Below are 16246 nucleotides of genomic sequence, written 5' to 3' on the forward strand. Positions count from 1 at the left end.
GTACGTAATACATATTCTTCTGCGATGATAAATTCTGTTTGAAGCGTCAAAATTTAGGTTTAGCAATCTTTGCAATTCAAGAAATGCTGGTGATGTGATTGGAGATGTCATTAGTATATCTGATTGAGATTTGAAGAAGTTTTGAGGAGCAACAAATTTGTATTTCCTCTGATTGAGTTGTTGATGTTGCATCATTTACATCAATAATATGATCCATAGATTTGTATGAATTGCTGAGCTAAAATCCGTTGTTTATTTATGTCCTCTACTCAATTACCTGATGATATGACAAGCATAAAATTCTCTGTAGGGGAGAGATTCAGGGGCAGAGACGACAATCAAAGCTTACGAACACTTGTTAGATAGAAAACGTGATCATTTGCAAATCTCAGCAGTTGTTGAAATCATTTTATTTATTATGAATATGATGATGGTTTAAGTAGTTTAATGAACACAATCAAGAATGGGTCACAGCGTGCTTGAAGAGTGTGCTAGAGAATTCATGTAAAAACATAATCTTGAATTTGCATACAAACTATTTTTGTATCAATTTCACTACAATAATTTGATTTTTCAACAAGCACTTTTGTTAATAGTCACTTGGCATAAAATTTTAATCTTTCTACAAGATGATGTCATTTCTAAGCAAAAAAAAAGAGTATGATTTGGATGGAAATATGGATTAAGATCCTTAACTGAGAATTTCTGAAAGCTTAGACATAAAATTGATACAGATTTATTTAATGGTAAATTTGAGGCTACCTGTATAATTATTTACGTAACCTTTTCATCTTTAGAATATCCCCAGAAAGCCTAAACCTCAAGCAGTAAGACAATTGATGGCATAGTTTCAGGAAGTTTATTCAGAGAAATTGCTGTGATTAACTAACAAAATATCACCATCTCTTTCATCGTAATATAACCTTTTCTTTCAATGCTCTTAATATCTATCTGTGTCTACGATTGGAAGTAACAAAATATTCGTGGCAACTACTCATTGCCTCCTGCTTTAGTTGCTTTTGATCACTACAATGGAAAATCCATTCACACTCGTAGAAGAAGAAGAAGAAGAAGAAGAAGACATTTAAGTACTAAAACTAGGAGTTGTAGCAAGTTAATGCTATAGAAACCCAACTGGCATGTCTATTTTGAGGAAATTGATGGGTTAACTGTCTGAATCAAAGCCGCATTTCTAGCTGTTAAGCATTGATGAAAAGTATACTTTAAGCTAGCGTGTCTCTGTCTCTGTCGCTGTCTCGGATAATATGCTTGATTTTTATTAAACCCATTCTTATAGACAAAAATGACTCAAGACTTGATCGATTCATTCCTAATCCAAACTAAGGTGTTAAATATAAGATAATTTCGAGTATATCTGATTTAATCTGATTTGAGCACCAACAACTTCCTCGTATATATTTAATAGCCGGTAATGCCCCATTGGTTGATCATGGGGAGCAATCCCTGTTCAATATCAGCAGTACTTCACACCACCCCTGTATGCTGTATATACATGGCACAAACTCTAACAAAAACCAAACCAAATTGATAATGGAAAACCAACGCCAAGAAACCCCTCCTCTCCTCCAAGACCTCAAGGTCACGATCCAGAATTCTTCTTTGGTTTTTCCCATCCAAGAAACTGAAAGAAAATCCATCTTCTAGTCAAATTATAAGAACGGTAAAGGATATCTAGTTTGGTGATCATGATCGGTATACAGTAAGCAGGGCTTTGAAGATTAATGTTGCCTTGCCTTCCACATTATGGCCATCAGAGTTACGACAATATAAAAGAAAGTGTGTTTAGAGACGCACTGATGGTCATTTTCACGACTTCTTCCGTTTGATTAGGGTCTAATTTCAATTATCTCAGGTTAGGTTTCGATTTCTCTGTTAAGAATTCGGAAAATTGTATGGATTCATTAGGGATTCCTCTTGATTCTATGCATAAGAGGAGGGCGGCTGGAACAGAGAGAGCTTAGACAAAGAAGAGAGTCTGAAGATTAGGAATCTTTGTATAAAAAGGTAAGCTCTCTGAACTGAAGGTGTAATTAATGGCATAACTCTACGGGTTTGGGGATATATGTTTTTTTTCTAGCAATGAAATAAATAGCAGTTGTATGCATCCCAAGTGTGAAAATATTAGTATTTGAAATTTGTTTGCACCAGCAGCAATAATAGTATTTGAAATTTGCTTATAGCCTTATAGCACCTGGAACTGTGCTTCTGCTACTGGTAGCCCAATAAAATGATGCCGGTGCATATTCGATATGAGAGTAGTAGGAGTCATGTCCAGATTTCAGGGATGCACTAATAATGGTCCTACGTTAAGATAATGTCCTGTCCTGTCATTTCTATTTTATGTTCTCTGTTAAAAAGTCCCAAACTTCAAAAGATTTTGCTGTTAAGCTATTGGTAACATTGGTTAACAACCATTGCTTTAGGTTGTTTTGAAGTTAATCAGCATGCTTAAATGGATAGTTTTGTATTTTAATCTTTTCAATCTTTAGGCACAATAAGATCCTTTTTTGTACCTTTTTTAAGATAATTGAAAAGATTGCTATGCTCAAGTTGCGTGTCTTGTCTTTTTTAATGAAATTGTAGGCGAAAAAAAAAGCGGCAGATGCAGACTGGTGTTGATGCTGTCTCTAATGGTCGTAATCTTCGTACTGTTAACTTTGTCCAATGAGCTATTGATGTGATTATTTTTTTTAAAGAGAATTGGTCGAGTATTGTCCTCTGCCCCATCCCTCCCTTCCCCTGTTGTATGCAAGTGTGCCCTTTTGTTGATGTTTGGCAGAGTGCAATAAAAAAAAGTTCCCTCCAAATATAATGAAAAAAAACAGAGGTTTTGTGCTCTTGAAACACAGTGCTGCCCAGCAATGTCATGTGACGAGACTTTCTATACTGTCCCTTTATCATTTGATAACACGGAATGCACGACAACTTTCGTGTTCCAGAATTGAGCAATACACTTCTAATGATGAACTGTAAATGATTGTAGACAAGGAATCTTTTTTTCTAGTAAGAAAGTAGCAACTCCCAGAGCAGATAAATCTTGATTTGGGTTTTCCCATCTAGTTTCCATAGAGGCAATCGTGTCACTTTTTGAGCTATATTGGGCCAGTCAGCTTTGAAACATGCATGTCCCTTGCAATGTCTTGATGAGATTATTAGACGAATCAGTTAAACGCCTCATTGTTGTTGTATAATGTTTTTCTTTAAATGGCCTAAGCAACTGATCAAGTAGCTGTGCTCTGATGTTAATATAAGCACAGACACGTTTTTCAAGCTGGACTGAAGCGAATGGTTTTTGACAGTGGGACTGGATGCTATTCAAGATATTAGCAGCTTGCTTTTTCCCATTTCTAAGATTGTCTTGCAGGTATGTGCGAAACTACCAGGAAAAGGAGAGGTTGGCACGGAGGTATTGAGGTCAGGCGCATAGTCAAGGGGATGTCTGCTTTTTCTCGAAGGCATCATAATTTTTTCTTGTTCTGGATGTATTTCACTAGCTGCCTGGCAGTTTTCAAAACTTGCAAGCTTCATCTGTACTGAGTGATTTCATCTTTCAGGCTAAAGAATGGGAAGCCTTTCTCGTGTTGCGTCAATCCAATTTTATTTCATCTGGGAGAAGCCTGATAATGAGCAAGAAACATCCAGTTTCTGCTAAAGGGTGTGTTGAGCTCATAACTCATTAAATTGTGGAAAAAACCAGTCTCTTGCGTGTCCTCATGGGAGTAGGCACCAGTCTCGAGGAGCAAGAGACTCATAGACGGTGGATTGGTTAAGGGAACCCACCATAGCCGTAGTGAACTCGTTAGCCTACCTGAAACTATCTAAATGATGGGTCTCAATTCGAGAAGAAGAGCTGACAGAGCAATGCCGCGTGGATTTATATAGTCGAACTTGCTCCTGAGCTGTCAGTGATGTTGCTTGTTTTTCCCCGGTTGTGACCCAATTGTAGTGTGTTTTTTTTATACGCACCGTTTTATTTATGTTTTACTAACGGGTAGTCTAGTGATGAGGACTGCATAAGAGGAGTTAATGGTAAAAAAAAGAGGCCACGACAAGCTTGCCAAGTCTTTGTTTTTAATAAGGGTCTTGGCCCCTCTATTTTTCTAACTTTTATAATCTCGTTTTAAAATAAAATATCTTAAAATATCAAAGGAAGAATTAAGTTAAGATTTTAAAATTCAGCTGCTATTTTTTTTTACATTGAAAGGTAATTTTATAATTTTTTCCCTCATGTAGATATGATTTTCTAAGAAATGGGGTTTTTGTATAAATTCTAGCATATCCATCACCCCAGTGGCAGGTGGAGAAAATTTTTCCCAGGCCCTTCTTTATATAAAATAACTGAAATTTTAACTTTTTTAAAATAAATTTTTTAATTTAGTCCTTTTTAATTTTTTTTTCTTGCTCCGCCCCTGTCATCCATTTAACTTCCTAGAACATAAAAAAATAAATTGTGTTTGATAATAATATATAAAATGATATAATTATTTTTATATCATGTTTAATTATGATATACTAGATAATATAAATTATTAAAAAAATATCTTTTTCCCTTGATATCCATTACTGTGAAGCTTACATTTGAAACTTTTTTTCCGTTTAATTCCTGAGATTTTAGCCAGCGGTTGTGCGCTATTGCTGAACAATATCACGGTTTTCGAGCATGTTTGACAGTGTGGTTGCAAGTGCTTTTCAAATAACTTTTCGTGTCAAAATACATGCTAATAATGTTTTTTCATTTTTTTAAAATCATTTTTGACATCAGCACATCAAAACGATCCAAAACATATAAACCATATTAAATTTTAACAAAAAAAAATTTAAAATTTTTAAAAACACGCGTTCAACCGCGTTCCCAATCGCTTCCTTCATCAGCTATGTATATCTCCGTTGCCATTTCTTCATCGCCCTGTTTTTATTGTGGATATCCATGGACACATTAATTTAGGATAGGAGTGGACCGTACTCATGACTAATAGAAAAAACAAATCAAGTTGAAATTGAATTATTACTTTTTTTTGTTTTTTAATTAAATTTCTATTTTCTTAATCAAGCCATATTAAAATTCGGCTATTCGGTTTTCTGTACGCTTATAAAAAAATATTTATTCAATTCTCAATGAAGAACGCATTTACAGGGATTTAGTTTGAACTATGACTAAGTATAGGGACTAAACTATAGATATTTATAAAATCTAGATATTACAACACTTGAAACTAATTAACTTGCCCAGCACAAAAGCAAAACACACCGCCTCCTCCCTTCCTTCTTTAATTCACCCCCCGCTCCACCATCCTCGTCATCAGCCACCGAGCACCCCTAGGCACCGCCCAACGCCCAAAATTCGGCTATTCGGTTTTCTGTACGCTTATAAAAAATCTTTATTCAATTCTCGATGAAGAACGCATTTACAGGGATTTAGTTTGAACTATGACTAAGTATAGGGACTAAACTATAGATATTTATAAAATATAGATATTACAACACTTCAAACTAATTAACTTGCCCAACACAAAGGCAAAACACACCGCCTCCTCCCTTCCTTCTTCTAATTCACCTCCCGCTCCACTCCTCGTCATCAGCCACCAAGCACCCCCAGGCACCGCCCAACGCCCATCAGCTACCAAGCACCCCCAGGCACCGCCCAACGCCCATCAGACACCACCAGGTGCGGTCTCCGTCCAAGCTTCAAGGTGCGGTCTCCGTCCAAGCTTCAAGTTGCGGTCTCCGGACCAGGTATTTTTTTTTATCAACAGTAATCTGACTTCCCAAGTATTTCTGTACACTTAACTTAATTATTAATAGTAAATATTTTTCATTTTCATATCATTTAAAATCAAAGATAAACATGAGGAGGGAGAGTTTGAATTACAAAATCGGGTTGTAGTTAAACAAATAATCGATAAAAAGAGGGTCTGAGTTTATTTCTTCTCTGTTCAGACGAAAAAAAGGGTATGATCTTCGAATTGCTAATTTTCTTAGTAGTTGTTACAAGATTTTAGGGGATTTTTTGAAAAATTCAGATTGTGTGTTGGATTGTTGATTCTGTAATTTTTGGGGATCACCAGCGTGTTTCTACCTTTGATATAAGAAAAAAGTTTGAAAGGAATAGGTTATGAAAGTAGGATTTGAAAATGAAGTATTAAGATTACTGTAACAAATATTGAAAGATCAAATATCAAGCATGCTTGGTGGAATTTGAAAAAAAAAAAAATTATAGCCAACAGTAGATCCTAATATATTATAATCATAATATCATCTAAGATGAACTAAATTATGATCAGTTGCTAGAAAAAAGAGATAAAAACTATGTATAAGTTCAATATTAAAGTGTAAATAATAAATTGTGGTAAAAATGGAGTATGGCGTCACGTTGTCAGGGTGGGAGCAGCATCCAAAATTTTAAGGGGGATTTACTCTAATTTCAAGTGGCAATGTTTTAGCTCACCTTTTACAGTTATAACTTATATATTATTCTCCATAATAATCAATACGCTTTCTCTTTTTGCACCAAACATCAAGGAATAGGGTTAAGAATTTAATCAACTTTTCACTTCCTCCCCCATCCCCTCTCCGGCGCAGGCCATGGTTGTTAAAATCACGAGTTAATTTGTAAAATTAACATATACTTATCGTGCTATCGTGGAAATCGCTTTAAAACTTCAAAACTGATAAAATTGAATGAAATCATGAGTTGAAAATCGGTAAACTCGCGATTTTAATACTGAGTTTACATTTTCGTGGATGTGGATGTGAATGTGAAAGTGAAATCATTATGTGTGATTTCCTTGTCTTGTTTCTATGACTAATTTCATTCTGGTGATTTACTAGCTGTCTTCTTCACTCTTATTCTCTCCTTTAGCTTCTCTTTTTCATTCAAGAAAACATCTATGCTTTTCAATTTCCTCATCTTACAATTTCCCCATCTTAATCCCTTCTGTTTTGTAGTACTCTGTAGAAAGAAAAAAGAAGATAGAGGGAGACCCCTCTGTGATTTCAACAACTCTTTTTCTCTCCTAACTTCTCCTTTTCATTCAAGAAAACATCTATGCTTTTCAATTTCCTCATCTTACAATTTCCCCATCTTAATCCCTTTTGTTATGTAGTACTCTGTAGAAAGAAAAAAGAAGATAGAGGGAGACCCATCTGTGATTTCAACGAACAAAGTCTTTGAGATCTGCCCACTTCGCTTACAGGTGCTTTTCTTATTTCTAATCTGATTCATGGACCTCAATTACATGCAAATATTATCCTTTTTTGCTTCTTTTTGTTGTTATCATTTTGTTTTTTTTTCGGGTATTCAACTCTGGTTTCAAAATGGTTTCTTTAATGTTGTATTTCTTGGAACTGAAATTTTTTTTGATGGGCTTATAAACTTTGGATTATTTCCATGTTATTTCTTTGTCTGGTCGCTGATAAATTATGGAAAATGTATACAAGGGTTAAGAAAATATGGTTTTTCTTAGTTTTATTTCTCCGTTTGGTTGATGACAAAAGGTGGAAATAATAGCAAAATCTACCTTCTTTTTACTATCAATTTTAGTTTCATTGTACAAGACTTTTTAATTGTAAAATACTTGGATAATTGTGTTAATTGTTGTGCAAGCTGTACAAAAATGTGGGATAGAGAAAAACTGTGCTAAGTCAACAATTAGGCTACTCTCTATTTGTATGATGAAAATGTACAGTTGTATACATTATAACATGCTATTCTTAAATTTCTTTCATTTTGAGTCTTTGACCATTACGGTCTCTGCATCCCCATATCCTTTTCATGGGATGAACATCTATGTACATGAATAATTATATTGTGTTACTTAAACTGCATAAATTTTTAATTAAACTATGTACTTTAAGGTGCATGAATTATATATAGAAAAAACATTCGTTACAATTTTATAATTTTATAATCCTAGTTTACATCGTATTTTTTGTGGCTTTGTGGCGTGTCAAAAATATATTTTTGACTGGAGGTCTCTACCATATATATCTATGGGTATTTCATTTTTGTTTTTGAAAAATTACAAAATACTCCTCTAATTAAGACCCTACGTTTGCGCACTGGAGTCTCAACAAAATTTGAATTTTTTTTGTTTAAAAATAATTTTATTTTATGTATTTTGATTGTTTTGATATTACAATATTAAAAATATTTTAATATATTTATAGGCATTTCTTTTTTGTTTTTGAAAAATTACAAAAGACTTCTAATTTTTAAACAAATTATTTTTTGTTTAAAAATAATTTGGGGCTGTATTTGCACCGGAGTTTCAATAAAATTTGAATTTTTTTTGTTTAAAAATAATTTTATTTTACATATTTTGATGTTATAATGTGAAACATATTTTTTAAAAATAATTAAAAAAATTATTTTAATATATTTACAAACCAAAAACATTTTGAAAAATAACTATATTACATCCTCTAAATTATATTGCTAACGAAGATTACGAGTACGCAAATTTTCTCCATCTTTCTCCTTCAATTATTCTTTTTATAAATTTGCACATTTGTTACAATATCCCATAGAAACTCGAAGAAGTCTTTTTTCCACGGGCATTTTCCCTCCAAAACCGGGTGTAAAAAAGACTTTTCATCCTTTCGTTTACATTTGTAAGAAAAGGAAGATTGTAAGAAAAGAAGGGATGAAAAGACTTTCTTATACCTGATAAGGCTGATCTAACCATTTAGAATTTCATTATTGCGTGGAGCTAACGTGTTTAGCGAAAGGTGGGGAAGAAGATGGTAGAGAAAGTTCGTCGCTACTTTAGTGAGATGGAAAGTAGTGCCATGCATGAATCGCCGGCCAAACAAATTTATTTCCATTTTAGGATAGTTCTTTGCCGGTCCGCATCATAATCGTATCCTTCCTTCCCATCAAGGAAGAAAAACAGAGGGAGAGGTGACAAAAGAAAAGGCAGCCAGTCAAATTCACCTTTCGATTTCCGAATACTGGGCCCATGCTTTATGACTGGGTCCCTCCGTTCTGAGTGCTGTAGCCTGAAACATCCGAGGGAGGTCGAGTCAACTGTCCTCAGCTGTTTCATGTTCGAGTGAGCGAGTCACGTATCTTTTCATCGCGAGCGCCAGCATCTTGTACCGCGCTACTTTCTTTCGAGCGCTTATAAATCAGGCCTCCTGATGCCAACAAATCATGCAGGACCTTTGCAACCAAATTGTATCTTGCGTCTCTGCTCGCTCAAGAGACGTTGAATTGAATTTATCCAGAAAAAAAGAAAAAAAAGATTTTAAATAAGCGAAAACAATTCATCTTTTTGGATTAGAAGGATGGCAAATGCGGAACACCCAAATTCAAAGAATGAGATATGGATAACCATCCAGTCAACAGCACAAATGCCCAATATTGACAGAGGACGCTCGGCAGATCAAGAAAGAAAAGTTACATCATTCAAACTCTAGGTTCCCGTTCCAGTCCTCCTGTATAGTTTGAACTCGACACTCCTCGAAAGAAAAATCCCGATCCCAGATCATTACGATGGGAACTCTCTCTTTCTTTTCCTCTTTCTGCTGGTGAACAGATAAAAAGACTTTCAAATTATTTGGAACGATATGGATTGCGGAGAATCTTTCGTGCGAGATTTGAACAGATACAATACGTACGTTTTTGGGGGTGGTGCTGGCATCGTACAGGTTCCTGTATGATGCAATCCTCGAGAAGACTGACAGCTACTTGAGCATCAATAGAATCAAACGTGAAGACAACCAGGCTTCACCACCTCTGTTACTGATCTGAAGAAGGAGCTAGCTTATCATCACTTGGTGAAAGCAAAGAAAGGTTTTTTTTTTTTTGAAAAGCAAAGAAAGACGACTCTTTTTATCTGTACATCTAGAATCAGAACCCGATATGATTCGAAAATTAGACATCACATCATCGCTTTACTGTTTACTGTTTAATTACTACTGATTATTAATGGATATGTCAATAATTATAACAAATCTCTCGCTTAACAAAGATTGACTGGTTTTGTAGTGATTATTAAACTGCATCGATTAGGTCAACGTAATAGTGTATCAGTTTCTGGATAAACTTAATGAAAGTGTTTGATATTGTGCTGTTTTGATTTGTGTTTGGGTACATTTCAAAAGTGTATTTGTTTTAAAAAAATATCAAATTAATATTTGATTATTTTAAAACATTGATATAAAAAATCTGAAATAAATTATTTTGATATATTTTTAATCAAAAAATATTTTTAAAAAATAATTTGTATTTAATTGAAAAATAAACTTAAAATGGATAATAATTGGGAATCCTACTCGCCACCGCACCGCTATGATGACCAGTGGCCGGTATTGGCCATGCAAGATTTACCGATTCCCAAACAAGTCATTAATTATATATTCAATTAGTCCTCCTTGTTTCTAGAATATACCTCTTGGCCAGTAAAACATCAGCAACTCATGATCGATCGATTGGCTATTTGCAAATAATTAATTCATGATCAATTGGAAGGTTTTTATTTTGGTTTAAACACTTGTGGATTGTGATTTTTGTTCGTGCTGTGAGGATACTATGCGTGTTATTTAGGAAACAATTGATGGCAATTTTAAAAATAAATACAAAAATTTTTTAGAGCATCACCTAATAATTTAAATTTTTAAATTAAAATAATTATTTAACATAGAATTACGAGTTAAGATATTACCACTCTCGATCTTCTAGTTAAATTAGATTTTTTTGGCATGATAATGATGAATTTGTATAGATTTCAAGTTTAAATAATAATTTGATTAGTACTTATTAGAGTTTATATAAACCTATTTTTTGACCTTTAATCAGACAATAATTAAACTTTTAAGTCTAAATGATATTTTTTACAATGAGGATGGATTTGGAGGGCATTGATTTAAGTGAATTGCTAACTTAGATCGATGTCAAGAGAAATTTCAAAAGGCAAGCGAAAATGTTTCTCTCACTGAAAAACAGAGGTATTTTATATACTTTTCTCTGTTATTTTGAACGGTCCATAATTTTTTAGGTGCGATTGGGTTCTTGAATTATTATATATATTTTTATAAAAAAATATATAATAAAATAGAAATGCATTATCAAATAAACAAAAACCAAAGTGATGACCACGACAAGACATGGTTTGTGACTGGTTCGTATGTGGTTCCTCCATAAGGTTAAAGTTGCCGTACAACCTTCAAAGTTTGAGAAATTTCACGTTCTAAGTCCTAAAACTAAGTATATATTTTTAGTTATATTTCGCAACCCCAACATCTAGATATTATGTCCATAATATCTAGATATAATTTTTATTCACTTAAGATACATATATTTTTAAAACGGGCATTAGTGTAGTACTATTTACAGTGTTAGGATATTATCAAATGTAAAAATATTTAATCTAACTCTTATTATAATTTATTAAAAAAAAACTTTTTTTTCGTAAATATCTCGAGACAATGATATATTCCATGATCTGATATGTTTACAACCGTAGAAGGTCTTCTTCGAGTTCCAATCTTGCTTTCACCGTCCTAGGAACTGTATAAGAGGATATATAGGGAAGAGAAGAAATGAATCTGGCCCTTTCATTGAAGATCAAAACAAAGTGAAAGATGAAAATGGCTTTCTTTAATTTTTGAAAAAATAAAAAGGGTTGCCGCCTTTATATATTTTATTCCATTCGGACTACTCCGAATGCAATAATAGAGTTCGAGCTAACGAGGTATATATCACCAAAACTTGATCTAGGAATCCACAAAAGAAAAGAAAAACAATAAAGCAACGTGTATTCTGTTGATGGCAGAGCAGTGAAAGATTGATGCCACAAGAGTAGAGTGCTATAAATACCCGACGCATCTCCTTCCATGGAAGCCATAAGAAATTAATCAGCATTCATTTGACGACTCAGACTGTACCTGCTTACGAGTGGATTTACTGTGAAAAAATGTCAAGGGACAGAGATCCTCTGAGCGTTGGCCGTGTTATAGGGGACGTGCTGGACCCCTTCACAAAGTCTATCTCCCTCAGGGTCACTTACAGCTCCAGAGAGGTCAACAATGGTTGCGAGCTCAAGCCCTCTCAGGTTGCCAACCAGCCTAGGGTTGATATTGGCGGGGAAGATCTAAGGACCTTCTACACTCTGGTACGTCTCAGCAGTCTCCTCCTCCTTTAAGTAATAAGTAGTAGTCTTTCGTTTATTTATTTCTTATGTTTTCCGGTGACTTCATTAAGTACAGTATTTACTGCAGCCAAACGTGCACACTTTTTATTCTCTAGATTATTTGACAATCTTACGAGTGAATGTCACTTCCATCGTAGGTTATGGTGGACCCTGATGCACCCAGCCCAAGTGACCCCAGCCTAAGAGAATATTTGCATTGGTAAATGGCAAAATGCCTCCCTCTCTCTCAACGCTCTATTTCGATCTTGGTGTTATGATGGATCTAGCGTAAATATGTGATATATACAGGGTTAAAAGATCAAGAATATGCTTTAATTATTGCTATAATTGCTTTTTAATTACCAGTGAAACTACTGAGTTAAGTGCTCTATAAAAAATAATAACTGCATATGTACGTAGATTTACGTGGCTCTCTCTCTCTCTCTCTCTCTCTCTCTCTATATATATATATATAATTAATTATCTACAATCTATCTACATTAATCACAGCTGGTAGCACTCTTGTAGAATTGTTGGTCTGGATTGGTCACTAAGTACAGTACGTACGGTGAAAGCAAGGGAAGAGTTTCTATGACCCTCTCTGTTTCTCTTTTCTTGTCTGATTGGCAGCATGTTCCTTTCGTTGTTTTCTTTCTCTTTCATTTCTTTGTTTTTTCCATCCCTTTATTGCTCAGTGGGTCAACCAAACAGGGAGCAGATTGACTAGGGTTCTTTTAGAGATGCCAGGTCGTACATTTAGTCACGTACGATGATATTGGGTACCTATATATCCAGACTTTCTTTTTGAGATTCTAGCATAGTGAATTTCTTTTATATAAAATAATATTTAGTAAGATAACATAGTTTATAGTTTAATGAGTTACATACTACGTCTATAATTTATAATTCAAGTGTTGTTTTGACTCTTTTAAATTATAAAATTATTCTATAGAATATTCCGTTAAAAAAATAAAAAAGATTTTGGAATCAAGTAAAATCAAATCTTCAATAACGGCATCATCAATAGTGTTAAAAAAATCTTGAAAAAACAAATCAAACAACACAAAAATAAATCATAAACAGTGATACATGAGGGTCCACACAATTTTCTACTCCATATAATATAATATGCAAGTAGTGTAATCGATATTGAACGAATCTGATGATCAACCCAGTTTAGTTAGTTATATATTGTCGTGTGTAGAAAACAAATATAATAGAAAGCAGAAACAAAACCTTCTCTTGCATATATATCCAATGCATGATACCACAAGTCGACTATGCTCTGTTTTTTTGAACTTCAGCTGATATGAATTTCTTGTCACATGAACTCGCAGGTTGGTGACTGATATTCCAGCAACAACTGGGGCAAGCTTTGGTGAGTATATATATATTTACATTAATATTTTCTTAAAAGACTCAAGAATTCCATTAGGATTTAGGAACTTCTAATGTTACTTGTATACTTGTCTACATTCCTACGTACTCAGTCTAGGAATTATGCTAGTTTGTTTGCTTTTTCCCCGTCATATAACCCTTTAATTCCAATGACATAATAATAACTAGAGTGAAATTGAGTTATTGAGACTCAAACCTCTTATATTCAAAGAAGCTATCTAGCATACAACCGCTGGGTTATATATATTTATGTGATGTTCTGGTTTTATTTATAAAGCATATTGTTCGTCGGGACAGCATTATCCTTCGAAATATGATCTCTCGTCATGATTCTATTAATTTCAGTGAATATTCTGATTAGGAAAAAATCAATTATGGCTGTTTTGCTGGCATATGATTGGATCGAAATTTAGTTGTCCAGGGGTTCTTCTCCCCCAAAGCCGTTTTAGATTGTTTTTTTAGCTATACTTGCAGCGAAATTAATTTCTAAATAGCATTTAAATAGTAAAAAAAAAAAACAGCATTAATTTGAAAGGGAAAAAAAAAGTCATTTCTGTAATATATTTTTTAAGTAATCAAATCTCAAATAATTTTCATTAACAATATAAAAGAAAAAAGTCTTAGAAAGCCGCTAGATTTCTAAAGTGCAAGAAATTTCCATTAATAATTAATTTTTGTTGTGGGGTTTATTGGTTGTTTTTTTAGCAATTTGGAATTGAAAAATCCAATTTGAGAAACTAGGGGTTCGATAATAGGCAATCAAGGAGGGGAATTGAAAAGATATTCCTTTTCTCCGGTCTCTTTTATCTTATCAACACCAATATCCCATGAGATGTTTTTTTTTTTTAATCAACGGGGTGTTTTTAGTTTAACTTTTATGTTCTAAAGGGTTAGACAAGAATTAAGCGTGCCATTTATATATAAAGTGATATATTAATGAAAAAATATTTTTTATGATTTTTTAAAAACTCAAATGATGAGAGTGCTCAATCTCGAAAGGTGATATATTCCCACTACCTACGAGATATGACGTTTGAGGCAACGATGAGACACCAAAAGTTTCTCGGCCAAATAGCCAGGTCTATTCCATTTCCACCTGCGGCCTCGTAGAAAAGCAAACAAAAGAGTGGACGGGGATTGTGGGCGGACAAGGACAGTGAGAATAAAATAATTTGCTTGCTTTTTGTTGTTTTAACGTGGCCATATCATCAATTATGTGTTCTGATTGGTAAACTGTCTTTGTGAATTAGGAAATTAATAAAACCTCCACATGTGTATACGTTGATCCTGAAATACCTCATGCATGACAGAGAAATCTTGATTTTTTAGATATGTTCTTGCTTGTTTGCATCAGAACTAACTATTATATCGACATTTTGCGAAGGCCATGAAACTGTGTGCTATGAGAGCCCGAGGCCGACAATGGGAATTCATCGGTTTGTTTTCGTCTTGTTTCGGCAACTGGGCAGGCAAACTGTGTATGCCCCTGGGTGGCGCCAGAACTTCAACACCAGAGACTTTGCTGAGGTCTACAATCTTGGATCGCCAGTGGCTGCTGTTTATTTCAACTGCCAGAGGGAGAGTGGCTCTGGTGGTAGGAGGCGATAACAGGAAGATATCCCTTTAAATATATATTCCCATGTTGGAAAGACTGAAAACAAGTCTATAAATATTGTATTGCTGCATATACTGTCCTATCATCTAGCTTCCCCTATTATATTCCTGCCTACTTGTAGCAAAAACACCTAATCACGTCAAGGTATCAATAAAATATGATATTATTATTGTTATAAGTGATGCTTTTTTTTTCTTAACTTTCAAAATGAGACCTAAGATGTCGACATTTCCTACAACCATAGTCAAATACAGTATTAACATTTTTTTTTCTTAATAAAACACTATGTTGCCCATGTGATACAAAAAATATTAAAAAAATATCTTTAAAAAAATGGTGAATTAACCTCTCAAACCAAGCTTTTGAAAAATTAAATAAAGAGTAATACAGTGACTATAGCAGAACAAAAAATATGCAGAGCTCAAAAATAACCTAGACCATGATAAAATGATTATTTATTTTAAAAAATAATAAAATCATTTTATTATAAAGAAAAATTATAAAAAGATTGAATTGCCCCATAATAACTCTAAAATGATATATGAATAAAAAAAATATTTTACCTCTAAAAATACAGTTTATTGTTAGTTTTTTTTTTAAAATAAAACTGTCAATTTACTTTATAAACCACGGCAAACATATGTATATTCAGAACATGTTTGGGAACACGATGCAAACCTCGTTCCCTTAAATTTTAAATTTTATTTTTGCTAAAAAGTATTTTTTTTATGTTTTTAGATCATTTTGGTGTGCTGATATTAAAAATAATTTTTATTTAAAAAAATATTTTAATATATTTTTAAATAAAAAATATTTTAAACCACAATCACTATTTAAAATTTAAATTTAAAATTAAAAGACCCTTATGGATTAGCTTTTCTCTTGAATTCACTTTCTAGAAAGGCTTAAAATGAGGCCCGAGGCCTGTCCAAAAATAAAATATTAAATTCAGATGAGCTGCAGATTTGTTTTGGGCTCAAGCCTCACTGGGCAATTATTTTAAAGATCTGGGCTCATAGACATGACTGGGCAGGAGTCATTTTCTTACGAAGCCACCCGGCAAATCCGACAAGAGAGGCGC

General features: G+C 33.7%; 1 protein-coding gene and 1 long non-coding RNA gene across 17 annotated transcripts; both read left to right on the forward strand.

Annotated features, from left to right (window-relative positions):
• Window positions 1-1353: 1353 nt before the first annotated feature.
• On the forward strand, window positions 1354-4082 carry LOC112328420 (uncharacterized). The gene is made up of 2 exons (XR_002983312.2): window positions 1354-2025; window positions 2605-4082. It is a non-coding gene; the product is annotated as an uncharacterized LOC112328420 (long non-coding RNA).
• A 1219-nt stretch (window positions 4083-5301) lies between these two features.
• On the forward strand, window positions 5302-15343 carry LOC7472463 (protein HEADING DATE 3A). Of its 16 annotated transcripts, none has more exons than XM_024606623.2 (6): window positions 5302-5754; window positions 6967-7214; window positions 11901-12134; window positions 12311-12372; window positions 13490-13530; window positions 14935-15343. In XM_024606623.2, the coding sequence occupies exons 3-6, from the start codon at window positions 11937-11939 to the stop codon at window positions 15156-15158; spliced, it is 525 nt and encodes a 174-aa protein (XP_024462391.1). In that variant the 5' UTR covers window positions 5302-5754; window positions 6967-7214; window positions 11901-11936; the 3' UTR covers window positions 15159-15343. The 16 variants fall into 16 exon arrangements, with proteins under 16 accessions (XP_024462391.1, XP_024462392.1, XP_052310827.1 ...); XM_024606624.2 differs by having other exon boundaries at window positions 7125-7214; XM_052454867.1 differs by having other exon boundaries at window positions 7135-7214.
• Window positions 15344-16246: the final 903 nt, after the last annotated feature.

The sequence above is a fragment of the Populus trichocarpa genome, chromosome 8 (assembly GCF_000002775.5).
Source record: "Populus trichocarpa isolate Nisqually-1 chromosome 8, P.trichocarpa_v4.1, whole genome shotgun sequence".
Lineage (NCBI taxonomy): Eukaryota > Viridiplantae > Streptophyta > Magnoliopsida > Malpighiales > Salicaceae > Populus > Populus trichocarpa.

Excerpts from the sequence above, each read along its gene's own strand:
- LOC7472463 (XM_024606623.2), top strand. The coding sequence starts at position 11,937 with ATGTCAAGGGACAGAGATCCTCTGAGCGTTGGCCGTGTTATAGGGGAC. Across the intron at positions 12,135-12,310 it reads TAAGGACCTTCTACACTCTG|GTTATGGTGGACCCTGATGC; the intron begins GTACGTCTCAGC and ends CTTCCATCGTAG. Across the intron at positions 13,531-14,934 it reads AACAACTGGGGCAAGCTTTG|GCCATGAAACTGTGTGCTAT; the intron begins GTGAGTATATAT and ends CATTTTGCGAAG.